Source organism: Herpailurus yagouaroundi, unplaced genomic scaffold (genome assembly GCF_014898765.1).
Source record: "Herpailurus yagouaroundi ecotype Mexico unplaced genomic scaffold, PumYag 428, whole genome shotgun sequence".
NCBI classification, from domain to species: domain Eukaryota; kingdom Metazoa; phylum Chordata; class Mammalia; order Carnivora; family Felidae; genus Herpailurus; species Herpailurus yagouaroundi.
In genome coordinates, this window is record NW_024412645.1 from 5,182,485 (window position 1) to 5,207,646 (window position 25,162).

The 25,162-nt window shown below is 51.6% G+C and overlaps 1 protein-coding gene across 3 annotated transcripts in view; it reads right to left on the minus strand.

The window, feature by feature from the left end:
- Positions 1 to 25,162, minus strand: part of SEZ6L (seizure related 6 homolog like) — a 183,285-nt gene that overhangs the window by 36,225 nt on the left and 121,898 nt on the right. For all 3 annotated transcript variants that reach the window (XM_040463964.1, XM_040463963.1, XM_040463961.1), the window contains exons 6-9: positions 21,085 to 21,250; positions 18,680 to 18,846; positions 18,079 to 18,273; positions 16,416 to 16,554 (exon numbers count right to left, since the gene is read on the minus strand). In XM_040463964.1, the coding sequence (XP_040319898.1) occupies positions 16,416 to 16,554; positions 18,079 to 18,273; positions 18,680 to 18,846; positions 21,085 to 21,250 (667 nt within the window). The remainder of the gene's footprint in view (positions 1 to 16,415; positions 16,555 to 18,078; positions 18,274 to 18,679; positions 18,847 to 21,084; positions 21,251 to 25,162) is intronic.

The following is a 25,162-nucleotide window of genomic DNA, read 5'->3' on the forward strand; positions in this document are numbered from 1 at the left end:
GGGAGGAAGGGAGGAAGGGAGGAAGGGAGGAAGGGAGGAAGGGAGGAAGGGAGGAAGGGAGGAAAGGAGGCTGGGAGGAAGGGTTGGGGACAAACGGAGACGGCTGGGTGAACAGGTACACGGTCCGTTTGGGGAGGATGAAAAGTTGGTTGCACGACAGTGTGAAGGTACCCAGTGCCACTGAGCTGTAGAAGTTGCCGACACCCCCCATTCTTCTTTGATATGCTGGTTTTGCCAGAATCAAACCCTGCACCACAACACCCCTGCACTGCCCGATGAGACACTCCAAAGCCAGCCCGTGGCCGTGACCTGCTGGGTTGTAGCTTCCTCTCCTCTCCACCTTGACCCTGCTCCAGGCACATCCTGTAGCCCCTTCTGGGGTCGGAGCAGTCATCTGGGGGCACGCTATCCAGGGCTCCCACTTTTGGCATCCCTTTTCACCTTTCCAGTTCCAGTCTCTACTCAGCCCAACAAAACTACCTTTTGGGCTACCTCATGGGCCAGATATCTGAGTAAAGATCTCCCAAGACCCTCATTTAGCTTTCAAACAATGCTCAAGCACTCAAACAAGAACTCCACACGCTAACACCTAGGATCATCCCTGTTTTAACAGATGAGGAAACTGAGGCTCACGTAAGAGTCAGACCCGGGACCCTAACCTAGGTCTGTTGGATGCCAAAGCCCGAGATGTGAACCATATGTTATACAATGTCCCATGAAAGCCACATATACGTGTCTCCAAAAAGTGTGACTAGCTTCAGTCTGGCATCAGGAAATTTGTGACTAGACCATTACAAACAAAATCTGCAGGATGAGGAAAAGCCCCGTCGCACTGCCCCTGGGATCCTGCTGAGCCCTATGTCCTTATGACATCATTGCTAAAGGTCATTCGATTAGACCCATCATTTCAACCTTCTTTTTTTTTTCCCACCAAGGTAATATTTCTTCTCTCTAACTCCTTGTTTTAAAAGACCATCTCCTAAGCATTTTGCATTTCTTGATAACAATGATATCTGCTTCATTTTGTTGCCATTATTGATGGTATACAATCGGTTATGTAATAAACCAGCATTAAACTGGTTACTTAGTCTGGGGGGCTTCATTTTGGTAGATAGGAGATTTCTGTTAAGGTTTTTTTGGGGGGGCATATTTAAAAAGACACTGGGCACCTGGCTGGCTCAGTCGGTGGAGCATGTGTCTCTTGATCTTGGGTCGTGAGTTCAAGCCCCACGTTGGGTGTAGAGATTACTTAAAAATAAAATCTTGGGGCACCTCGGTAGGCTCAGTCGGTTAAGTGTCTGACTTCAGTTCAGGTCATGATCTCACAGTTCGTGGGTTCAAGTCTCGCGTCAGGCTCTGTGCTAACAGCTCAGAGCCTGGAGCCTGCTTTGGATTCTGTGTCTCCCTCTCTCTCTGCCCCTCCCCTGCTCACACTCTGTCTCTCTGTGTCTCAAAAAAAAATGAATAAATGTCAAAAAAAATGAAAAAAAAAAAAAAGAAATCTTTAAGAAAGAAAGAGTCTGGGGAGGACGCATAAGAAACCAATTACCGTGATGGCCTCTGGGGAGAGGCTCAGAGGAGGGGGTTGTTTGCTGTTTCCACAGTAGACTCTTGTACTTTTGGATTTTGAATCATGTGGCTGTGTTACCTCTTCAGAAAGGATAAAAACAGCTCAAGGGACCCCCATTATTGCTTTCATTAGGGTCTAGAGAGCCAGAGAGGTTTCGGCGAGGAATACGAGTTTGGTTCTGACACAGATGGGCAAACCTTTCTCTGGAGCGGTAATTCTCTCGGCCAGCAGAGGGCGGTGTGCGCGCAGGCATGGTCGCGATTCCCATTCCCCTGCAGCAGGTGCCCATTCTTGCCTCAGCCAATCAGGGGCCCGGATGTGGGGGGGAAGGTGGTAGGTGAGCTTTATAACTGTTGAGCTGCCGCCATTAATATTCCACAGAGGTGGTAGAAAGCCATGATGAGCAAGCCACCTTGCTTTCCTTTATTCCTTTTTAAACAAACGGCTGACCCTCGCTTAGAAATCTTTTTTTTTTTTTTTTTTAAAGATTTTAAAAGGCTTTCCCCGGTGGCGTTCGCAGGATGATTTGAGCTAGACAAACGTAGTTGAAAATGTCTAATGGTTATGTATTTATTTAAATGTGGATTCGAAAAAAAAAATATATATATATATAAATATACGGTCTGCGCATCACACTTCTAATTTCATGGACATTATTTTGCTTAGGGTAAGCCAAGTGAAAAAGCAAGCCAATTTATATGCAGTTTAAGGCGGGGCGGGGGGAGATAAGAAGTAGCTGGTTAATAGAACGGGTCTGCGGAAGAAGCGACATTAAACGCACACAAGAATGTTCAGTTTTTCAGCCTTCCTGGACTCCCAGGGGGTCCACGGTCGGGCCCACAGCTCACTTCTGCTGTCTCGAACATCTTTGTACACCAGACCCTTTGATGCTCCTAGACCTGCCTTGGCCCAGGCTGGTCCCTTTATTTGGAAGGCCTCCCCTCACCTCTCCGCTCGACAACATCTAATTCCTCAACATCCCTCTGTGCTCCCGACCCCATCCTGCACTGACAGCGATATGATAACCAGTCAAGGTTTCCATAAGGCTCCTGATGCCCGGAGCTCTTCCGAGCACCTCACACATCTTATCCTCGGACGAACCCTGGAAGAACTACTATCCTCACCCATACCACAGAGGGGGCAAACTGAGGCACCCGGTGGTGAAGAAGCGCAAGGAGGCTCAAAGAGCTGGTCGTATAGGGCAGCCAGCCTCCAAATCCGTGTGGTTGGAAGGCAGAACCTCTCTCATCTCCCACACTGGGCTGGCTAAGTTTCCCTGAACCGTACCCACCTCTCCCCAGTGTCCCCGGGGCCCAGCACAGGGCTTGGCACAGGTGAGACAAATGTCGTTTACATGAATTATGGTGAATTTTCCTCCATTTTCCAGATGGGCAAACTGAGGCTTAGAGGGTTTGCATGACTTTAAGAAAACACTATGTTGCAACTGAGGCAGGACCTCCGTGGGACAGTAGAGATGGTGAGGAAATAAAGTATAGGATTTAAATAAGGGAGAAAAAAGAGGGACCCAAAGCCCATAAATGCAGTTTTAGGCGCGTTCAAATTTCTCTTAAAAGACCTCTCCAGAGTTCTCTTGTGTCTGTTTCTCATGGGGTCCCCTCCACCACAGAGCGATGTCATGAATCCCATTTTATAGAGGAGGAAACCGAGTCCAGGAAGGCCCAGGTCCCAAGGCCTCCGTGTGCCTTCATGATGCCACACGGCCACCGCTAAACACCCCTCAGCACCGTGGAATTGCTGAAGGTCCCTTTGGCCCAGTGCTCATTCGGTTTCAATTAAATTTGATAAAATGGCAGACGGGACAAGAAACCATGTCAGCTCCAGGGAGGACACGGAAAACCAATCTTTCTGGCCCCCTAAAAGGACACCGGAGTGCATAAAAATGAGTGGTTTTCGAATTTCCTTGTTTGTGCTTCCTTTCCTTATTCCCTCTCTCCCCGAGATATTCACCAGGTGCTTGTCAATGTCAGGCTCAGGAACCAGCCCTCTGCTGCTGGGTCTCAGTCCCGGCTGCACGTGAAAAGCTCTGGGGAGATTTAAGCACTCTCGATGATGCTCAGGCTGCACCCCAGACCAATGAGACCCTCAACATGTCAAGGGGTGGGCCCCCGGGTCAGTGTCCCTCCAAACTCCCCAAGAGGCTGAACCAAGGACCCAAAGGCTGGTTTGCTACTCTGCGCTGTGGTTTCAGAGGGGATGACACCCAGTCTCTGTTCTCCACTGCCTTTCCTCCTTTCTCTGGTTTCTCCCCCTGCCCCCCTCTCCGCCAATGCCCCTCTCATACCCAAGGAGAATGGGACGGGTTACACAGGCCCGTCCTCTGGGACCACCCATGGGCCGAGCTGCTTCTGATTTCCACATCCCTGGACTGAGCCATCTCAGAACGCGGCGGGCAGAGCTTGGTCAAGGTCAATGTCAAGACATTTCACAGCCAGCATTGTGGACCGGGGAAAAACCCAGCAGCTCCTGGCTTGGTTTGTCTCCGAACAAGTCAGTCCTCAACCATCCTGTGAGTTTGCTCCGTCTTGAGAGGCAGTGGTAAGAGACTGGGTTCTGGTTCAAATCCTAGCGGTGCTGATTTCTAGCTGGGTGACCCTGAGAAAGTGGCATAACCTCTCTGAGCCTCAGTGTCCTCGCCTGGAAAATAGGGATAATATTGTGGGTGGCTGTAAAGAAGGTAGTTAGGGCCAGGAATTCAATTAAAAGAGCATCTTTTGTCTTAAAACATAGTTATGATGAATGACATAGCCTGTAAAGGCAGGAAGGGAGTGTGGTAAGGGGGTGTGGCAACAAAACCCGGTGTCATGAGATCGCACAGGGGGCCACCCCCTTGGCCACTTCTCTGCTCTGGGGCTATGGACAAGTCTCTTGCCCAGCCCGGGCCTCAGTTTCCCCAGATGACAATCCCCAAATCCATGAACCATAAAACAATGAATTAGCAACGGCCATGATTTCCTCGGGCTTCAGGCTTTCCTCCTATTCAGAGGGTCGGACCCCACATTTTCCCCACTTCCTGACTCAGCGGCAGGGAAGGCATCACCGTGGGAATACCAGGATTCAGACATAGGTTGGTGAAGCCTGGGTTTCTGGGACCCAAGAGTGACCACGCACAGACCTGTGGCCTTTCCATCACTTCCCTGTGTGGAGATGCCCACACCTCTTCCTCTTTCTGGGGAGGAGCTTCTCCAAATTCATAAAATTCAGGGGCTCTCTGGCCTCTTTCATTAGGACCTCTAAGTCAGGGTGCAAAAGCTGACCTTGAGAGAGCATAATTGAGGGTAGATTGGGATTTGGTGGGGGGGGGTGACAATGTGTATATGTGTGTGTGTGTGTGTGTACAGGGTGTGTGTATATGGGGTATATGTGTGTGTGTGAGAGAGAGAGAGAGATGTGTATGCGTGTGGGGTGGCCATCTGCACACATGTGCGCACACACACGCGCAGGAGGGGGCCCTGGGCTCTGCATGGCTGGAGGAAGATGTTTCAGAGCTGTCCCCAGCAGGAGCTGACAGCTGCTGGATGTGTCCCTGTCACTCCGAATCCCCATCCTGACACACACATTGAAGGCATCACTTGTAAAGCCTTGGTGTGGTTCATCTGAGCCACCAAAACACTGCCTGTAAGCCCAGTGCCGGGTTGGCAGCGTGGGCTCTGCCCGGGAAGTGTCCCCCAGGAAAAAATGACCCATTCAGAACCTCGAGGGCTCACCCTGAGCTCTCCCAGGCGGGCGCCCCGGGGCTTCCCCGGGTCATGGCCGTCAGAGGAGCACAGACAGGGCCTCTGGCCAGCACGCACTGCCTGGACCGCAGCCCTGCCCAGCCGCTGGCCTGCCCAGAACTCTCAAGGGAGTCTGGCTGCCGTCAGGATCACGTCGGTGCCACTGCGCAGAGCAGGGCCAGGAGGCGGTGCAGGCCACGGGCTCAGTGTCACACGGCCAGGTCCGAACCCCGGCACCCCTACGTCCAGCTGGTGAGCCACCGGGCCCCTCTGAGCATCTGTGTCTCCATCTGTGACATGGGGGACGTCATCGTGTGGACTCCTTGGTTGCTCTGAGGATTAGGTAAATTGACAGAGGTACTGGGCACACAGAGAGTCTGGCTCGCGGTCAGGGCTTGATCCGGGGGAGTCTGATGCGATGCCAGCCACACGGCGGGCCCTCAGGAAACACCCCTGAGTAGTAAGTGAGTGAGGCCACTGCATGTCAGGGATTCATGAAACAAGCAGCCGCGTCTCCCTAGGATGTCAAATCTAATCGCATCCGAAGGGCTCGAGCTCCAAGGTGTGCACTAGCCAGGTGATGTCCCAGCTCAAGGCAGGCGGTGGGTCCCTTCCCACAGCTGCTCTTGCTTGATCACCAAGGCTGGGAAGAGCGTGGAGGGGCTGAGGAGCCCGAAAGGGGCAAGTGCCGGTGGAAGATTTACCCTGGAGCTCGTGCTGTCCTGTTACCACTGGCCACGACAGCCCCTTGCATGTTGCAGGAGGGGGAGTAATCCGTCAGGTGGATGCCTGGGTAGCACTTCTGCAGGAACCCTCCTGATTCCTAGCTGTCGTGCCAAACGTCAAGCTCGGGGGCAATCAACCCTTGTGAGTGCGTGCGTGCATGCGTGCGTGCATGTGTGTGTAAAATGGAGCTCAGTGTGTGCACATGCCAGAGAAGGAATTAACAACAGCATCATCATCACAGCTCACAGCTGCCAATTAAATTACTGAGTGTATGTAATGTACCAGGTCCTTGCCTAATGTTTCATTCTCTCAGACTCTACGAAGTGGGCACCATTATTCTCCTCATTTTAAAGAGAGGAAATTGACATTCTGGAAAGTGAAGTGACTCATCCAAGGTCACACAGCCCATAGATGGACGAGCTGGGACCTGAACCCGAGACTTGCCAGCACAAGCCAAGGCCTTTTGCTCTCTCCCGCGTGTTGGAGGCATTGTGTGGAGAAGGAAACGTTCCCCGAGCCTTCGCAATTCCAGGGACCAAGTGCTAAGCACAAATCTCGTCTCCTTCACTTCCTAGCTGTGGGATCGTAGGCAAGTTCTTCACCTCTCTGAGCCTCGGATTCCTTTGGTAAAGTGGGGAACCAGGAGACCCGGCTTCTGACCCTCACTCTTCCCTGGCTGAGGTAGCTTGAGCGCAAACATGATTTCAAAGCTCTGCCCCTCTCTGCGTCCGCGATCCTTGCAGGGAGGCTTTGGAGCACCTGCCATCAGGAGGAGTCTGGGTCTCCACCCTTTGAATGTGGGCCGGCCCTGCTCTGTGGCTTGTTACGGGACACGGAAGATGATGCCGCTGTGCCAATTTCTAGTGTAGGCCCAAGAGGCCTTGGATGCTTCTTCTCATCGTCCTGGAACCCTGGCGAGTCATGATGGCAAGAAGCTCGAGCTAGCTGTTGGAGGAGGAGAGACAGGCGGGGCAGAAGAGCCATCCTGGGCCGGGCCAGCCCAGACTGTCTGATGGCCACCCCCCACCCCCCCAAAAAAAGACCAGTCACAATCTGCAGAGCTACCTACCCAACACATAGCTGCCCAGAGGGGCACATGTGAGCCGGCAGAGACCAGAAGAACTGCCTTGCCGACCGGCAGACTCGAAAGAAATGATACAAGCTTGCTGTTTTATGCTGTTGAGTTTGGGCTCATTTGTTATGCAGCAGGAGCTGACTGACAGAGTAATCTTGAGACAGTCTCTTCCCGTCTCTGGGCCCCCAGTTTCTTCATCCGCAACAGGATGGGATTCGGGCTCCCCGAATTTTGCCGTGATTTCTTGGATTCCTTACAACTTTCGGCTCCGGGGAAATCCCATCTCCCTCCACTAATGGATTGGAAGGTTTTTATTTCTATTGTGGCCATTCCTTCCATGATTTCCGCTGGAAATCTGTGCTCCTGGCATCAATGCTGCCCTTGACTGTTGGCTCTTCCTTGTTGCCTGGACCTCAAACTGAATTCTTACAGCCCAAAGCAGCTATATCCCTGTTTAAAGAACTGTAGTGCCTCTGGACAAGGTACTTAATTTTTAGGACCTGGAATTAACTTAGCACAGAACAGGTTGGCAGTAGCTGAAGAGAAATATTCCACGGCTATCAATCATACGGTTACTGGGCTTTGTTATTAGGTCCTTTTATTTCCTGGTTAGAGAGCTGTGTTGAGGCCCCATAAACAGGGAGGGATTTGGGGCTGGGCTCCAGAGCAGAGTCAGAGAAGGCAAGCCGGAGCCTGGCTGAAATTGTTTCCTTCCAGAGGTATGTGTACATTTGCAAAAGATGCCACGAAACGGAGGGGGGCGGGGAGGGGAGACAACTCTCTGAGCCTGAATTTCTTCCTCTGTAAGATGGGGTCAGGGAATTCTCCCTTGCGGAGCACCTCACGACTACTTATGGTGTGGTTATAACATTGGCCTTGGCCCAGGAGGCCTGAGTTCGAGTCCTGACTCGCCTCCTCCCCAGCTGTGTCCTCAAGTGACTTCATCTCTCTCAGCCTCAGTTTCCCTATCTGTAAAAGGGGAGTGGCACTGTGACATCACATAGGTTTCCTGGTAAGGCTTCCATGATGTAGTTTGGGGAAAGCACTCGGCGACTGGCAAACAGCAAGTGCTCAATGAACGTAAGACATCCTTTATGATGGTGTCGCCATCAATGAAATAAGGCATGTCAGGTATTTAGCATAAAATCTGGCACATAGTAAGGGGTGAAAATGGTGTCAGCTGTGGTTATTTGCTTACTCTATGTGAGAAACTTTACTAAGAATACACATGTTATTTAATTAACTCACACACTTACCACCTCTCTCTTTTATTCAACAGATATTTATTGAGTGTTTGCTTTGTGCCAGGCACTGGGGATAAAGTGAACAAAGTATCCCATTGTGAGGCCTGCCCGAGGCCACTGAGCTACCGGGGTGGCAGGGCCAGGATTTAAATATAGCTCTTTTTATTTTTATGTTTTTTTTAGAGAGTGAGAGAGAGAGAGAGAGAGAGAGAGCGTGCAAATGGGGGAGAGGGGCAGAGGAAGAAAGAGAGAATCTTAAGCTGTCTCCACGTTCAGCACGGGGCCTGACTCAGGGCTTGATCCCATGACCCTGGGTTCATGAACCTGAACCGAAATCAAGAGTCGGCCATTCAACCCACTGAGCCACCCAGGCGCCCCTAAACTAGCTCTTTTTGACTCTAGAAGCTTTTGTGTCTCCCTATCACGTGGCGTTTTCAAGATTGTGACCTCTGTGCTCAGCATCTACAGCTTAGGCTGTTTTTCTGGTCCTAACTCTGACTTGCTGTGTGATGCTAGGCAAATTACTTCCCCTCTCTGGGCCCCTCCCAGCTCTTCCATTCTATGATGTCTTCACCAATAATTCCTTAGTTTTTTAGTTCTCCTTTCTATGCTTTATGGAGAGGGGGAGGGAGAGGGTGAGAGGGACAGACAGAGAGAGAGAGAGAGAGATTGATTTCAGAAATCCTTAATGTTTTAAAGGGCTCGTGTTCCGTTGTGTTTTAGGTAAGCTGACGGAGCTGAGAGGTACATGATGGGTTTGGGAATAGGCATTTGGGGTATGAAGGGGGTTTAGCCTGGGGATTCCTGACTCGTTTTAAGATAACACAGCCTCCTTCCCGTCCCTAACACCAATAATGCAAGACGGATGGTTCTAATTAACGCTGCAATTCGGGGCGTCCGTTTGCTGTCTAACGGTCCCTGTTTTACTGCTTGAGCCCCCCCTGCTCACAAGGACCCCTCCTGGGGTGCCCGTCCCCCATTCCAGCTTGGCCAATTGACACTCTTCAGGATCCTGCTTGCATCTCACTCCTTCTGCACAGAGTTCACACAGCATCCTGCTAACCTCCCCACCCTCACCCCTCCGGCCACGGCCCTTAGCCTGCGGGTCGCCAGGTTGTCTATTTATGACACTCCTTCCCTTCCTGAGCTTTGGAGATTCTGGAGGCCTGGGAGCCTCCCCGGCGCATCGCAGAGACATATGGTTGGTCCCCCCAAAGCTTGTTCAAGCCCATAAACGCGGAGGCTACGGTGTGTGTGTGTGTGTGTGAATGTCGGCTCAGTCCTTTGTTGGCTGTGTGACCTGAGAAAGCCACTTAACAGGCTCTCTGTCATTTGCAAATCCGGGACATGGTGACAATAATATCTTCTAAGGAGTCCTGGTAATCATAGTGTCTGTTGATGAAGTGCCAGCTACGTGCCAGACCCCACACGACACGCTGTGCATACATTATCTCTAATGTAGGTAATTTCCCCTCTGTAATTATCTCTCCCCACCATGGCTCTAATTCATGCAATTATTATCTCTGCATAATAACGCGCATGCTCTCTATCGCTCAGGGGTGTGAAGCATGCAGTTCGGGTTCGGGCACATAGTAGGTCCTTCAGAGACGGTGACTGTCAGAGCCGATCTCCCAACACCCGCGGCATCCACAGACCCGCCCAGTGGGTGACAGGGAACAACGCCCCCTCTCGCCTGCGTCGCGCGGTTTGCGTCCTCGTGACTCAGCAAACGTTGCCCAGCACCTACTACGGGCCACCTACCCCGCTCAGTCAACAGTGCAAACGCCCTCCCCCTCACCGAGGCGATAAATAACAATTTCCAACGCTTAGGCGGCGTGAGGGGCCCTGAGGACAGAATTATTTTTACTATCAAACCCAAATTGGTTTACTAAAACTGTCAGCGGAAACCAAGCAAGATAAATTAAACCCAGCAGCTCTCGGGCCTCACGTAACCCTCGCGGGTGAGATGCTATTTTCACTCCCTCTGTGGGAGGAAGGAGGCGCCAGGCCCAGATGCCACACTGCCAGACGCGCGCCAGAGTCCGCGGGGAGAGCCCGAGGCTGCTGACCGGAGGACTCGGCTCCCCTGTGCACCGCGTTAATCCCGGCACCGGCTGAAACCCTTCCCCTGCTGCCCCGGTCGCGGCGAGCGCAGACTCCCTAAAGCGGCCTTCAAGGCTCTGCCTGATTCCACTGCCGCCCCTCCTGCGTCACTGAGCTCCAGATTCACAGGGCTTCCTCCGGCTCCTTTCAAGTGCGGGTGCGGGGGAGGCCCCCAGACTCTGGAGACACGGCAAGCGGAGTGCATTCCACTCGGTCCCCGCTGTGTGGCCACGGGCGCCCTTCCCCTGTCCGAACCTCAGCGTACCCATCTGTCAAATGGAGGCGATGATGGAACCCGGTGCACGTGCCTGCTGTGAAGGTGCCTGCGATGTGACAGCCCTGGATGCACGCAGCGTTCAGCGTATGTTGGATATTCGAGCCCCGATGGGGAGAGAGGCGTGCTCTCCTGCTTCTGGACCTTAGCGCATGCTGTTCCTTTGGTCTCAGACACGGTTCCCCACCCCCATCTTTGCCCGTCTTGGCGAGGGTGTCCCTGAGTCGGTGCTACTGACGCTTTGGGTCCACTACTTCCTTGTGGCGGGGTCTGTCCCGTGCACCGCGGGGTGTCGGGCAGTATCCGTGACCCCTCCCCGCCGGACGCCAGCAGCACCCCTCCCCCCACGCGAACGGCACGGCCAGAACCGCCTCCAGACGTCGCTGTTTCCCGAGGGAGAGGCTGCTTTCTCTGGACAGCCTTTTCCTCCCACCGTGGACCAGGCTCACCCTCCCGACCCCGGGCCTCGGGGGGGGGCCCTGGAGTTTTCTCCTGTCTGTGCCGTGTCAGCTCCCGGTGTGGGCTCCTCCGGGGCAGGGCTGCCCCGTTCTCGCTCTCTGCCGGGGCCGAGCCTCAATGCCCCGTTCACAGCGGGCCCTCTCGTCCATGAAACCGGATCCGATTGATTTTGATGGCACCTCGAGTCCTAAGGCTCTGGGGCCGTGCTGGCCGTTGTGCTCTGTGGGGGCACGGAGGCCGCCCTGTGGTCTCACCATCACCCTCACCTCCGCATCGGATTACGCAGAAGGACGGTATGGCCTCCCCACCCCCCACCCCCACCTGGCTGGGGCCTCAAACTCTACCGACGGAACTGGCCATCACTGGGTTGGGGTCTCACTCTAGATTCTGCTTCTAAGTCTCTGATGGCAAATCCTTTGACACTCTAACTCTGTATAACCTTCTCTTGGGGGTCTTACCCTTACTGTTTCTTACACGATAATTTTTCAAAGTTTATTTCTTTTTTTTTTTTTTTTGAGAGAGAGAGAGAGAGAGAGAGAGAGAGAGACAGTGACAGCACCCAGTGGGGGAGGGGCAGACAGAGGGAGAGGGAGAGAATCCCAAGCAGGCTCTGCCTTGTCAGCACAGAGCCGGACGCGGGGTTCCAACCATGACACCGGAGATCGTGACCTGAGCTGAAACCAAGCAAGAGTCAGATGCTTATGTGATCATTTTTAGCCGAACTTTTATTTCTTAGCATTGCCGGTCACGTAATAAATATGGGTTTCTTGACAAAGGGAGGCCATATCTCTACGGTCTTTCCATATTGTTCTGAACTTTCCTCCCTTCTTGTACATAAGAGGCAGTTGGACATGAATTTGGGGCTAAAAGTCTGGCTCTGAAACTTCATGGCTGGATGACCATGAGAAGTTGTCTTTATTCCATTGACTCTTATTTATTAAGCACCTACTATGGGGCCAGGCATTGATCTACATACTGGGGTTACAGCAGGGAATCAAACAGAAACAAAAATCCCTCTATTCCCACGGATGTGACATTCTAGATGGAGGGGATGAAACACTTCAACAAATATGACAATGTGTGGTGTGTTGGTGGCTCTAAGTGCCACCCACGTAGAAAAGTGAAGCAAGGTAAGAGTGTCAAGAATGACAGAGATGATCAAGGTGTGGGGGACATCTCAGAGGAGGTGATTTGTGAACAGAGGCCTAGAAGAAGCTAGGGCGTGAGCTATGCAGGCTATTCAGGGCAGAGCATCCTGGGGAGGGTATGGGGGAGAAGAGATAGTGCAAAGGCCCTGGGGTAAGTTTGCAGAACAAGGAAGCCAGTGTGGCCAAACGAAGAAATGAAGCAGGAGACGTGGCCAGGGCTAGATCACACGGGATGTTTTGTAAGGACTTGGCTTTTATTCTAGATAAAATGTAAAGCTACTGTAGACTTTTGAGCAGAGCGTGGTGGGGACCTGCCTTAGGTTTTAACAGGATCACTCAAGGTAGCGGGTTACAAATAGCCCCAAAGGGGACAAAAGCAGGAGCAGGGAGACCAGTGAGGATGCCTCTGGAATAATCCTGGCATGAGAACATGGGCCATGGTGGTGGTGGGGGGTGTGTCACAGGTGCTTGAACTCTGGGCATGTTCTGATTCTCGAGTAGAATCAGCAGGATGTACTGGGGACTCAGGTACAAGGTGTGACAGGGAGAGAAGAATCTGACTCCCAGTGCGCATGCTGGAGCGGCAGCTCCTACTGGCCCACGTGAGTCCGTCGTTAAGCATCCGGGCATCTGGCGAGCCTGCTGGCACTGTCTTGGTAGCTTGGAACGGCCATGGTGGGAGTAGTTACACAAGGAAATTGGCAAATGTGTAAGCAGCTTGAAATTGGCCAGGGTGGGAGTAGTTACACCCAGGAAACTGGCAAATGCCATAAATCAGGGTGTTTCTCCCCACCCCACTGCCAACAAAGCCAGACGTTGGACACGCACCGGTTCTACTCGTCTAGAAAAATTCCCAGTCCTTTTGACCTTAGCAGCTTGTGGTAGAATGGATGATTCCTTCCCGAGATGGGAAGATGGGGTGAAACAGGTTTGGGGAAGGGGAATCAGATCAGGAGTTTAACTTTGGGGTTAAACTCCTTCATTCAGGAGGCCTTTTAGACACCCAACTTGAACAGCTCAGAAAGCAAGGAATAGGAATTAAACAGAATAGTTGTCTTGTCCCCATAGGATTACTCTGGGGAGGACACGAATTTACGTCTGTAAAGAAACTCACAAACAGGAAGGCTCCGTGATGAGAATCACCGCAATGAGAAAGAACTATGGAGACCAAGGCTTACAAACTGGTGGGCCCCTCAAATCTGGATCTGGCCAGCAGATACTGTTTTATTTTTGGGGGGGGGGTGGGAGTGGGGAAGGGCCATTATTCTACAAAATAGAATTTAAATGATTTTAGGTGGGGACGTACTATATCCCCTTCATCACAGACCCTTCCCCTCCTTATCGTCCCACACTGACCCCACTCCCCAGTAACAGAAATCACGCGCCTGTCCTGCAGGAGTTTGAATCGTTATTCTCTTGACTCGAGGCAACCCATCGGTTTGCAGAGAAGGAATGTGAGGCCCAGAGAGGCTTGGTGATGGGTCCAGGGTTGCTCGGGATGCCCTGTCAGGGCACGGAGGAGGAAGACGGGGCTCCTCTCTCCCGGCTAACAGTGATATCTGGGGCCACCAGGCTGGCCGGAAGACAGAAAGTCTGCCCCCGGCGAGGGGTCCCTTCCTGATGCTAATGCCAGTGGTGGCCTGGCTTTGAGGAACCATTTCTGCTTTAACTGCTCAGGTCCCTGGATCGGCTGCCCCACTGCGCGCTTTGCAGTGGAAACAAAACCCCATCTAGTGTCGAGCTGAAGGTTAATTGAATGTTTGATGCCTAGAGGGAGTGAAAGGAAGGGCTCCCGGTTTCCTGTTTCCTCATTCAGGCCTGTGACACCGAGGGGAGATGTGGGCCACTCTTGGTGACGCAAAACCGCCCGTCTTGGGGACACACTGTGAGGAGAAGGCCGCTGAGCCCAGCAGAAGCGGGAAGCACAGACAATTTCTGGGGGTACGGGGCTGGGGGGACCTTCTGCAAGAGAAGCCAGGCTATCAGGAGTTGGATTCTCCTTCTCCTGGCTGAAGATCGAGGTGCTTTGCCAGTAACTTCTGGCGGTGGGGTGCTCCCAAGCCAGGACTACACCTTCATATTTATCATGAGGGCAGTAGGGAGCCACAGAAGGCTTCCCACAGGAGACAGCTTTAGAATGGCGTTTTCTATGTGAAGCGTCAGCTAAGAAGACTCCAGGCCTCCCTTGAACTCTTTCCATAACCCCTACCTATTTCATTTTATTTTATGTTTAATGTTTACTTTACAAATTTTTTTTTAGCATTTATTTTTGAGAGACAGAGAGAGGCAGAGCATGAGCAGGGGAGTGGGGAGAGAGAGAGAGATACAGAATGCAAAGCAGGCTCCAAGCTATTTGTTAGCACAGAGCCTGACACGGGGCTCGAACTCACGAACTGCGAGACCATGACCTGAGCCGAAGTCGGACGCTCAACCAACTGAGCCACCCAGGTGCCCCAATGTTTCTTATTTTTTTTTAATTTTGAGAGACAGAGACCTCAACTGGGGGAAGGGCAGAGAAAGACGGAGAGAAAGAATCCCAAGCAGGCTCCCAGCGCAGAGCTCGACGTGGGGCTCGAACTCACAAACCGTGAGATCATGACCTGAGCCGAAATCAAGAGACAGACGCTCAGCCGACTGAGCCACCCGGGCGCCCCTCCACAACCAACCCCTTCCCAATATCCACGGCTCGTACACGGCAGGCGCGCACGTATGTCCCCACCCCCGCCCAGAGTTAATAGAGACAATCCAACCTGCTCTTCTCCAATATAAACTTGACTGCCCAAGGGGCAACGGTCAGAGCCTTTCTGGAGCCTACAACGGGGCCTGGCTCGCGGCAGACCCTCGAGAACGAGGTCTTGCGTGAATGAGCACTTACACCAGACTCTGGAAGTCAGGGAGGTGGGAACAGGAGTGAGAGACGGCAAGGATGGGCGAGAGGTGTTCACAAGCTGCCTCCGGCAGCCGTGGGACACCGATGTTCCAAGGCCCTCGTACCAGACGAGAAGCGCCAAAGCCGCGGAGAAGCCCGAGCTCAAACCGTGGGGGAGCGAAGGGGATGGGATTCTGACCCAGGTTGGCCTGGCCCGAAGTCCGCAAGGGGCACCTGTGCGAGGTCTGTGCCTCTTTGATTCAACTGGGATAGAAGGTTCTGGGGCAGCCTCTGAGGGACAGCTTCAAAAGACGGTCACTCATAATTTTGCAAACGACTTCCCCCTTGCCAGCCTCCTCTGCACGGCACGGCAGGCCCTGAGTCATGCTTCCCAGCCGACTGGGTTCTGGCTTCAGGCTTGAGGGGAGCGCTGACCCCCTGAGGCCCAGGCTGCCTCCAGAAAGGCTCTTCAGAGCTTGGCACTCCCCGCCCTGCTCTCCACTGTCCAAGCCACGGTGTCTGGGCCTGCCGGGCAGCCCCTTCTTCTGCTTCTCCAAACACCACCATGTGTCTCTGTCTGCTTCTCCCCAGCCCTGGGGAGTTCAGGAGGGGGCAAGCCCTAGATGGAGCCTCTACTAGGCGCCCCCACGGAGTACAGCCAACAGCCGCACAGCCAGCTAACTCTCCATTCATTACAGTGCTCCTTCACTCAGCAGTGATCTCCTGCGCGCCTCACTATGTGTCAGGCTCGGTGCTAGACCCCGGAGCAGAGCTAAATGAGAGCAAGCCCTCGCTACGAGGACCTTCCTGACTACGCAGGCAGTTCACAGGCTTTTTCTCGCCACAGGGCCTTTGCATGTTCTGTCCCTTTCAGATACATGTATTCCGGCTCGTCCGTTAGTTCTGAGCTTCAGTATCAGATCAGATCCTCAGGGAAGGCTTTTATGACCTCCCCCTTTAGATCAAATCCCCACCTAGAACATCGCTCACCAAAGTTACGGGATGTGATTATTGGTGCATTGCCCCATTTCATGCCTGCTTCCTTAGTAGACCTAGTGTCTGGAGGCTAGGGACTCTGTGTGTTTATGATGTTGTTTCTCCTGCCACTGGGACCCCAGTTCTTCGCACGGCCCCTGACACATAGTAGCTGCTTCACTAGCGATGGCTGAAAGAACAAAGCAGGGGCAGTTGGTCCCCCACCATAAACACTCACAACTGGATATCTAAGAAGATCCGTTTCTCTTCCCCCACGTGAATCTTCCAGATACAATCTTCACCTTCCACGTACGGCTCTGGCCAGTTCGGGGACAGCACCACCCCGGCCACGGCAGAGAGCTCCCCGCCACACGTAGCTGTAGGGGACAGAGACGGACGGACAAGAGACAGACACGCTTGGTTCACAAGGAAGCCAAGATCGTAGCGGTTAAGCGCATGGGCTCTGGAGCCCGACAGTCACGGCTCGCTGCGCACCGTGAACGGGTGCCTGAGCCTCAGACGGTCTGTGCGCGTGTGCGGGATGATTAAGTTGGGGCCGGCTGCCTGCCTCCTTCCGCTGAGGGTTGGTAGGGTAGGGGCTACGGGCCCTATAGCTCTCCTGAGAGAGATCAAGGAGATCAAGGAGATCCTGAGATCAAGGACAGAGCTCCCCGTTCTGGAGAATCCCCAACAGCCCTATTCTTGTGCAGAGTGAGTAGCGGCTAACGGATGCCTCATTCCATTCAGGTGGACCTGGGTTCGAATCTCTGCCCCCAACAGACTCCGTGACCAGGCATGCGCCGTTTTGGAGTCTCAGGTCCCTTCCTCCGCACAGCTGCAGTAAGGCCAGCCCTGACTCCGTCGGCTTATCCTGAAGCTTAACCGATTGAGCTCATGGGGGCGAATGCAGCACAGCCCCTGGCGCCAGGTGAGAGCTCAGTAATTCTTAGTGTTACTGCCGAAGGGCCTGGTTCTGAACTGGAAGGAGAGGTGTGGCCGTGCCTGGCGCCTGGCTCTTTAAATTCCACTCTGTTTACCGCTTTGGAAAGTTCTCAACGTGGCAGAGGCCAAAGCACCAATAAATTCCGCTCTGTTAAGCCAGCACATTTAATACAGGGATCAATCCCTCACCACGACGAAGCTGTGACTTCACGCCAGCCGCCATCCAGGCGGCGGCTGCCAGGAGCATAGGGCTCTCTTCCTTCCACCACATGCTGCACATGCACCCAGGGTTGAGGTGGCTCCGCGGCCTGGCATGTGGGGAAAGAGGCAGGGCAGAGCCCCGGGAGCTCGTGGAGAGGAGGGTTCGACCCAGCCCACACCGTCCAGAGGGGCTCAGAGCACAGGTCTCTGAGAAAAAAGGAGACCCAAGAGCCATTTCTACCTCGACCAGTTACCCTCAGTCTGTTCTTAGGAACGGTCTGGTTCCTCGTGGCTTTGGGTTCCTCAGCTGTAAATGGGGTCAATATTATGTGCCTCACAGGATTGTAGTGAGGATTAAATGAGAGAATGCAGCCCTTGGCAACTATTATCAATAGCATCATTATTGTTAATTGAACTCAGGGCTGCCGTGTGTGGTTGGGTGGGTTGTGCACTGCACAAAAGTACATAGCAAGGGGGTACAGAGGAGCTGAAATCCACGCAGAGATCTTTTCACTGAGCTATGCACTCTGGGGTCTGTGCTTGTAGGAAGGGGCACCTTTAAAAATTTACCAAGCTTGGAATTTTCTCAGGGACCAGCAGCAAGTTTGACCCAAGGGATGGTGAGCCCCGGAAAGGGTTCTAATGCTAAATTGGTATGTAAATTGGTGACATACTTCTAAACCGGGGCCTTGACCTTTTCACCTGAGGGGGTCCAGGTCCCTGAGGCACCCTGGGAGGAGGACGGTGGGGCCACTCACCTCTGCATAGGGGCTCTGTGTCGTTCCAGTACGGGTCCCGCACATTGATGCACTCGATAATGGCCGGACCCTGCTCCAGCGAGTGGCCGGGATCGCAGGTGAACTCCACTATGGTGCCGATGTTATAGGTCGGGTCGGATGTGGTGAAATTCCCATTCTGAATGTAGGGCTCATAACAGTGGCCTTTCTCAAAGGCTGGGGTGGGGATACAAAAGAGGGGCAGCCGCTCAGATGAGGCAGGGGCTCCCCGGAGAGCTGGATCTCAGAAGATGGGTCCCCTCCTGCTGTTTAGACAAGCTCCAAGGAAAATGAGCACCGGACCCCACTTTCCGATTCCAGCTGACCCGCTGACCTGCCTTGGAGCATTCACTTCTCTTTTGGCGACCTCATTATTTTCATCTCTAAAATGGGAATACAAACTTCTGCCCTCTTAACCCTGCAGGCTCTGCCTTTGAAAGTCAAAAGGTCAGTCTGGCCTCTGGGTCGCCCTCGGCCTTAGCAGGTCAGATTTCTAGCTCCCAGGACCCAGCCCAGCTCTGCCACACTTCCTCCACTCACACACCATCACCCGGGATGGGGGAGGCCCCCCGGAGACTCTCACCCTCGAACCGGATGTTGAAGGCTGAGGCTGCCCGTGCCTGGTCGGACGTGAACTCAATGCGGATGCTGCTGCCCTCACTCAGCAGACCCTCAAAGGGGACGCTCTCGGTTTGGAGGGAGTCATAGAGAAGAGCCGACTTGTTGATCAAGCCACTGTAGACCATCATCCTGACAGCAGGGGGAAGGACAGGAAGATCACTGACCCACAGCAGCAGTGGAAGGCGTGTGCCTCGCTCCCAGACCCAGATCCCGACTCTGCCCCTGACTTGCCCGGTCGAGCTGCTCTGCCTCAGGGAACCTGCTTCCTTTTCTGTAGGATGCTTACTCTAGACTCACGGGTGGATCCTGAGGTTATAGGAAAAGTGCTGTGTGTGATGTTATGAACCAGACTCATTAACTGATACCAATTATTATGACTAATTGAGGAGCAGAGATTAATGCACTGAAAGAGCGGTAGTCAGACAACCAGAGTCTCAACTCTGTAACTTCTGAGCCGTGTGACTTTGGACAGGGACACTTCCCAGCTCCGAGCCTCTGTTTCTTCATCTGTAAAACGGGTGCCTACTTCACACTCTGAGCCTACCTCAGAGTGTGGACATTAAAGGCCTTGTGCATAACATGCCGAGCACAAAGCAGGCACACGGGTCAAATTTATAAGCATTTGATTATAAATCAACTGATTTATAATTCCTAATTCTCACTTCCCAACTCCCCAGCGATTGGGTTGACATAAGTCTCAGCACATCTTGGGCCTCAGTTTCCACAGTTGGGAAGGGAGGAATCGTAACGTCTCTCCCACCTATCTTACAGGTGGGCATTGAGAATATGACAGGATCGAGTGCCCTGAAAAATAAAACGTGTTAGGCAAAATGCTGGCATTCATTTTTGCTGTTATTAAAGTCATTTGACACTCGGCTCCTTGCTAGTCCTGGTATTTTTAAAGAAATTATGCAAAAATAAGGAGGGAAATAGTATACAAATTAGATCAATTTCTTTTATGGAGTCATAAAGAGGCATTTTAAATTTTTTGTGTTGTTTTTTTTTTTTTTTTTTTTTTTACTGTGACTCATAAAAAAGGTTTACTTTATGTCGCCCAGATGACTTTCTAATGTTACCAAAATGCATGAATGTCGAAGCGACAATTTGCTCACTTTGCCACATGTCCACTGTGTTTGGGATGAGGAGGGGGCTGGCTTCCTGCCCCAGATCTCTGAGAATCTGTCAGCTCAACCAGCTCAAAGGGTGGCTGGCAACGCTGGGGAGTTAGAGTGTCCAGAAGCATCCCTCATGCAGTGATAGCTGGAGGGGGGGTGGTGGTGGTGGGTCAGTACCTCAGCTCCCTCGCCTTTCTGAAAGGACCAGGCTCCATACGGTTTTGCAGAGGCCCCCAGCAGGTAGAACCCCCATGGCCCCTGCAGAGGCACCTGCTCATTAACACGCACCGTGTTGACTCCTTTCCTGTCCTGCCCGCTGCCCTATGCCTCTGCCAGTGCTTTCCAAGATTAGCTCCCAAATGAGCTACTTTCCCTAACATCCTTGTCTCCATGTCTGTTTCCAAGGGAACACGACCTAAGACAGCAAGTCTAAGCAGCTCTGGTCCTCGTTTTCTGGAACATTCAAGAATACTCTAGGGGCGCCTGGGTGGCTCAGTCGGTAAAGCGTCTGACATCGGCTCAGGTCATGATCTCGCGGTTTGTGGGTTTGAGCCCCGCGTCGGGCTCTGTGCTGATGTCTCAGAGCCTGAAGCCTGCTTCGAATTCTGTGTCTCCCCCTCTCTCTGCCCCTCCCATGCTCATGCTCTCTCTCAATAATAAATAAAAACGTTAAAAAAGTTAAAGTAAAAAAGAATATTCTAACATAAAACCATAGAATATTAAAGTTCTAAGATTCCGGATCCTATGCATATCACTTAGAGTCTACAGACCTGCTCTTGCTTAGATACTGCCCTGAAACTTCTCCCAAATTCCTTCACGTGTACAAGCACAGTTTTTCCCACGTCAATTTCCTATCCAATCGGAAACCAGGTTTTGCTACTTCTCTCCTGTTCTCCATAGAGCCTAGTATGTGACTGGGCACAGAGCAAGTGCTCAGTGAATACTCCCTCTTTGTTAACTGCAAAAAGGGACATGCAGGAGACAGACTGGGTCAGTGCCGCATGGGGGATCTGGATTCCGTTCCTGCTTCTTCCCCTTCCCTGCTGTATGACCTGGGGCGAGTCCCTTTCCCTCTCCATGCCCGAGTTTCCCGACCTGTGAAAGGAGATTGAAGCCGATGGTGTCTAACATCCTTGCCAACCTCCCCAGGCTTTCCTTTCTCAACCTCCGGAAGCCACTGCAAGACTCCAGATCCTTAGTCACATTCCGACACTCTGGGAAGGAGTGAGGCTGGGAACCCTCAGAAGCTCACCTGTCCTTCTCATGCAACGACAGTCTTTCAAAATGCAGATGCAGCTTCTGGCCCTCTGGAGCTTTGATTGTCCACACGCAGAGCTGGCTCCCGTTGGCGTTTCCAGGGTAACTTGGGGAGAGGACGCGGCCAATGGTGGCGTTGTGCACAGCCCCTCCGCAAGGGGCTGGGGGCAGAGAATGGGGTGGGTGGTCATGAGAGGAAAGCAGAGAGAGAGAGAGAGAGAGAGAGAGAGAGAGAGAGATCTCCCCACCCCTAGCCCTTAGCAGGAGGAAATGGGATGGGAAGAGGGACACACTGTAAAAGTCCTCTCCCCTTGGACAAGGTTCATCCAGTTCAATAGGAGACCTCATTTCACGACTGGAAACACCCCCTTGGCGTTCCATGACAGGGACCAACTGTGATTTAAGGGTTCCTCCACGGCACTGGCTGTGCCCTGATTCTTTCTGAGAAGACGGTAACAAGGACACAAACAGGCCATTCACAAAGGAAGAAATATACTTTTAGTATTTAGTAGGCACTAAAAATGCAGCCTCACCCACAATAAAAGAAAGGCAATTCTAGATTATATTCTGTTTCCATCTGCCTGATTGGGCAAGATAAAAAGCGGCCATCGCTCACCGATGGGACAGGTGGTGGGAAATGGGCCCTCTCCCTCATCACTGGTTAGGATGCAAATGACTCCGGCCTTTCAGGAGAGCAATTTGGAGAAAAATTCAGAAAGTATGTTCCCAAACTGACCGACTCATTAAAGTTCTGGGTGTTTGTGCTAAAAAGGAGATTGAGAGATTTCCCCCAAGATTTATGAATAAAGGTGTTCACTGCTGAAGTGTTTCTAAGAGCGAAAAACGAGAAACAACACGCATGTCCACACACAGCCATTTGGGGAAATAAATGCATCCCATTCACACGTTATTAAAAATCATACCCTTAAAGAATGCTTGAGAATATGGAAAAATGCACTCGAAATTTTCAGTGGGGAAAAAAACAAGTTACAAAATGGTCTTCCATACCTGTTTCAATGAGCTATTTGCAAAAATCTATTGAGACCATAAATATAAAAGTGATTTGCTTCTATCTTGACACTCGGATTTCTTGACTTTTTTTAAAACCACAACATATATTACTTTTATCATAAAAATCTAATAAAGAAATATTTAAAAAGTGATTTGTGCACCAGAGGGAGACGCATGAATGCAAGGAAATAGTCTGAGTCTTATTTTTAGGAGATACTTGGGTCTCATTAAGGGTTTGTTGAGTGACTGCATGACTAACAAAGGGCTTGCAGTGGGAGAAAAAGGTAGATCACTTTCTCCTATGCTCTGGATTCTGCGGATTTACAGCGAAGACATTGCCAAGAAGCGCCCCCTCCTTGTTTCAGCACCACGGACAGAGGTGCGTGTGTGTGTGTGTGTGTGTGTGTGTGTGTGTGTGTGTCTGTCTGTCTTTCGCCTGTCCTTCTGTCCTAAACCGGAGGTTGAAACCCTGCCTGTGCCACTTACCTGCTGTGGATCTAGAGAGTTCTGAACCTTGAGTTCACTATAAAATGGTGATAAGAATTCCAGCCTGCTTCCAGGACTGGGGTGAGAAATCGGTGAACCGATGCATAATACGGGTCTTGGCGCCATGCCTGGCACAGAGTAGGTACTCAAAATGTAGCCAGTTCTATTGTCCTATGGCTCAGGGGCTGGCGAGATGGAGAACACTGTCCCTGGTGGGGGCACCGGCCATCTGTCCTCCCCAAGCTGCCGCTCATCTGCTGCCTCTCTGCTCCCGTTCCTTGCCTTATTAAGCCAACTGATGGCTCTGTTTGCCTTCAATTTCCCAGCCGTGGCTCCCCATCCATCTTTCTTAGCACAAAATGAGGCTTAATTCCTCTCTGATTTCACACATAGATAAAAATTAACGCGAGAGACGCACTGAAGGCAATGGCCCTATGGTTTGGATTTTTTCCCCCTCTGTTAAAAAGAAGAGAAGAGAAGAGAAATTCTGAAGGGCCTTGGGGGAACAATATTGCAACAATCAAAGCTCAGAATTTGTCATCAGGTCTCATTTGCTTTTTGGATTCCATGGACTCTGAATGCCTGGAGAGAAGGAATAATTTACTATTATTCCCAGGATTCTCTTTGTACATGGTTCGTGCTCTGGGTGCTCAGTTCTTACGGGCAACCTATACTGTCCTGACCACCGTCGTAACTTCTGAGAATCTGACAGAGTTTTGCTCTCTTGACAGTTGAGGATGGTCAAGACTATGACCACGGGTGCAGGGACAGCGTGGCATAGCCCAGTGCTTGTCAGTCTATCATGTGCACATGAATCACACAAGGGCATGTTAAAATGTAGATTATGATCCAGTAGTCTCATAGGGGGCCCAGGATTATGCATCTGCAATAATCTTGCTGGTCTGTAGACCACGCTTTGAGAAACACAGCTCAGGAGAGAAGGGTTCTGGACTCATTTCAATTTGTGTCTGGTGGCTTTGGGTGAGTGACTTCACCTCCGTGAGCCTCTGTTTCCTCATCTGTAAAGTGAAGGTAATGGCTCTCATCATGCAAGATTGCTGTGAACATTTACAGCATCCCTGGCAGTTTCTCAGTATCTATCGACTGGGTTCAAAATGTGGCTGCAGGCACACCAAAAGCACAGGGACAAAAGAAAAATTGATCATTTTTTTGACACTTTGTCAAAATGAAAAGGTTTTCTGCATCAAAGGACACTATCAAGACGTGACAACCCACAGAGCAGGAGAAGCTATCTGAACATCATACACCCGATAAGGATCTAATATCCAGAATATACAAAGTACTGTTACGACTCAACAATAAAAAGACAAGTAACAAAATTTTAAAAAACAACGGGCAAAGGACTTCGCTTAGACGATCTACAAAGGGGGGCGCCTGGGTGGCTCTGTCGTTTGAGCTCTGACTCTTGATTTCTGACTCTTGGGCTCAGGTCATGATCCCAGGGTGGTGGGATTGAGCCCTGCTCATTCTCTCTCTCTTTCTCTCTCTCTTTTTCTCTCAAAATAAATAAATAAATAAATATATATATATAAACATTGAAAAAAGAGAAGATCTACAAAAGGCCAAGAAGCACACTGGAAAAGCTGCTCAATATGATTAGCCATCAGGGAAATGCAGGTCAAAACCACCACGAGAGAGAGAGCTTCACATGCACCAGGATGGCTAAAGGTACTTTACGCAGCTGGTGGGAAGGTCAAACGCTGCAGCCTCTGTGGAAAATAGCTTGACAACTCTTTAAAAAGTTAAACACAGAATTACCATAGGACCCAGTGATGCCACTCCTGGGTATCGACCCAAGAGGAATGAAAACATACGTCCTCCGGGGCACCTGGGGGGCTCAGTCAGTTAAGCGTCTGACCCAGGACATGATCTCGCGGTTCGTGAGTTCAAGCCCTGTGTCGGGCTCTGTGCTGACCGTGCAGAGGCTGCTTGGGATTCTCTCTCTCTCTCCCTCTCTCTCTGCCCCTCCTCTGCTCTCTCTCTCTTTCTCTCGCTCTCAAAAGTAAATGGGTAAGGGGCACTAAGGAATCTACTCCTGAAATCACTGTTGCACTATATGCTAACTAATTTGGATGCAAATTAAAAAAAATAAAAAATAAAACGAGTTAAAAAAAGAATGAAAGGAAATGCGGACATAAAAAAACAGAGAAACCTTTTAAAATAAAGAAAGAAAATAAACTTGTACAAAAACTTGTACACAGAAACTTGCACACACATGCTCACAGAAGCATTATTCATAACTGCCACAAAGTGGGAGAGACTCAGGTGTCCACCAGGGAATAAACACATAAAACGGGGGCGCAGCCACACGATGGCACATTACGCAGCCACAGAAAAGAATCAAGTGCTCCCCGGGCTGTGGCGTGGGTGAACCTTGAAAACGCGATCCCGAAGCCAGCTGCCAAAGACCACATATGCCGGGTGACCCCATTCACACAGAATGTCCAGAATAATGCCAAGGGCGGAAGGGGGAGGGGGAAATGGAAAGTGAGTCCAAATGGCTACGAGGTTTCCTTTGGGGCTGTGGAAGGCGATCTGGAACTGCACAGTGGTTA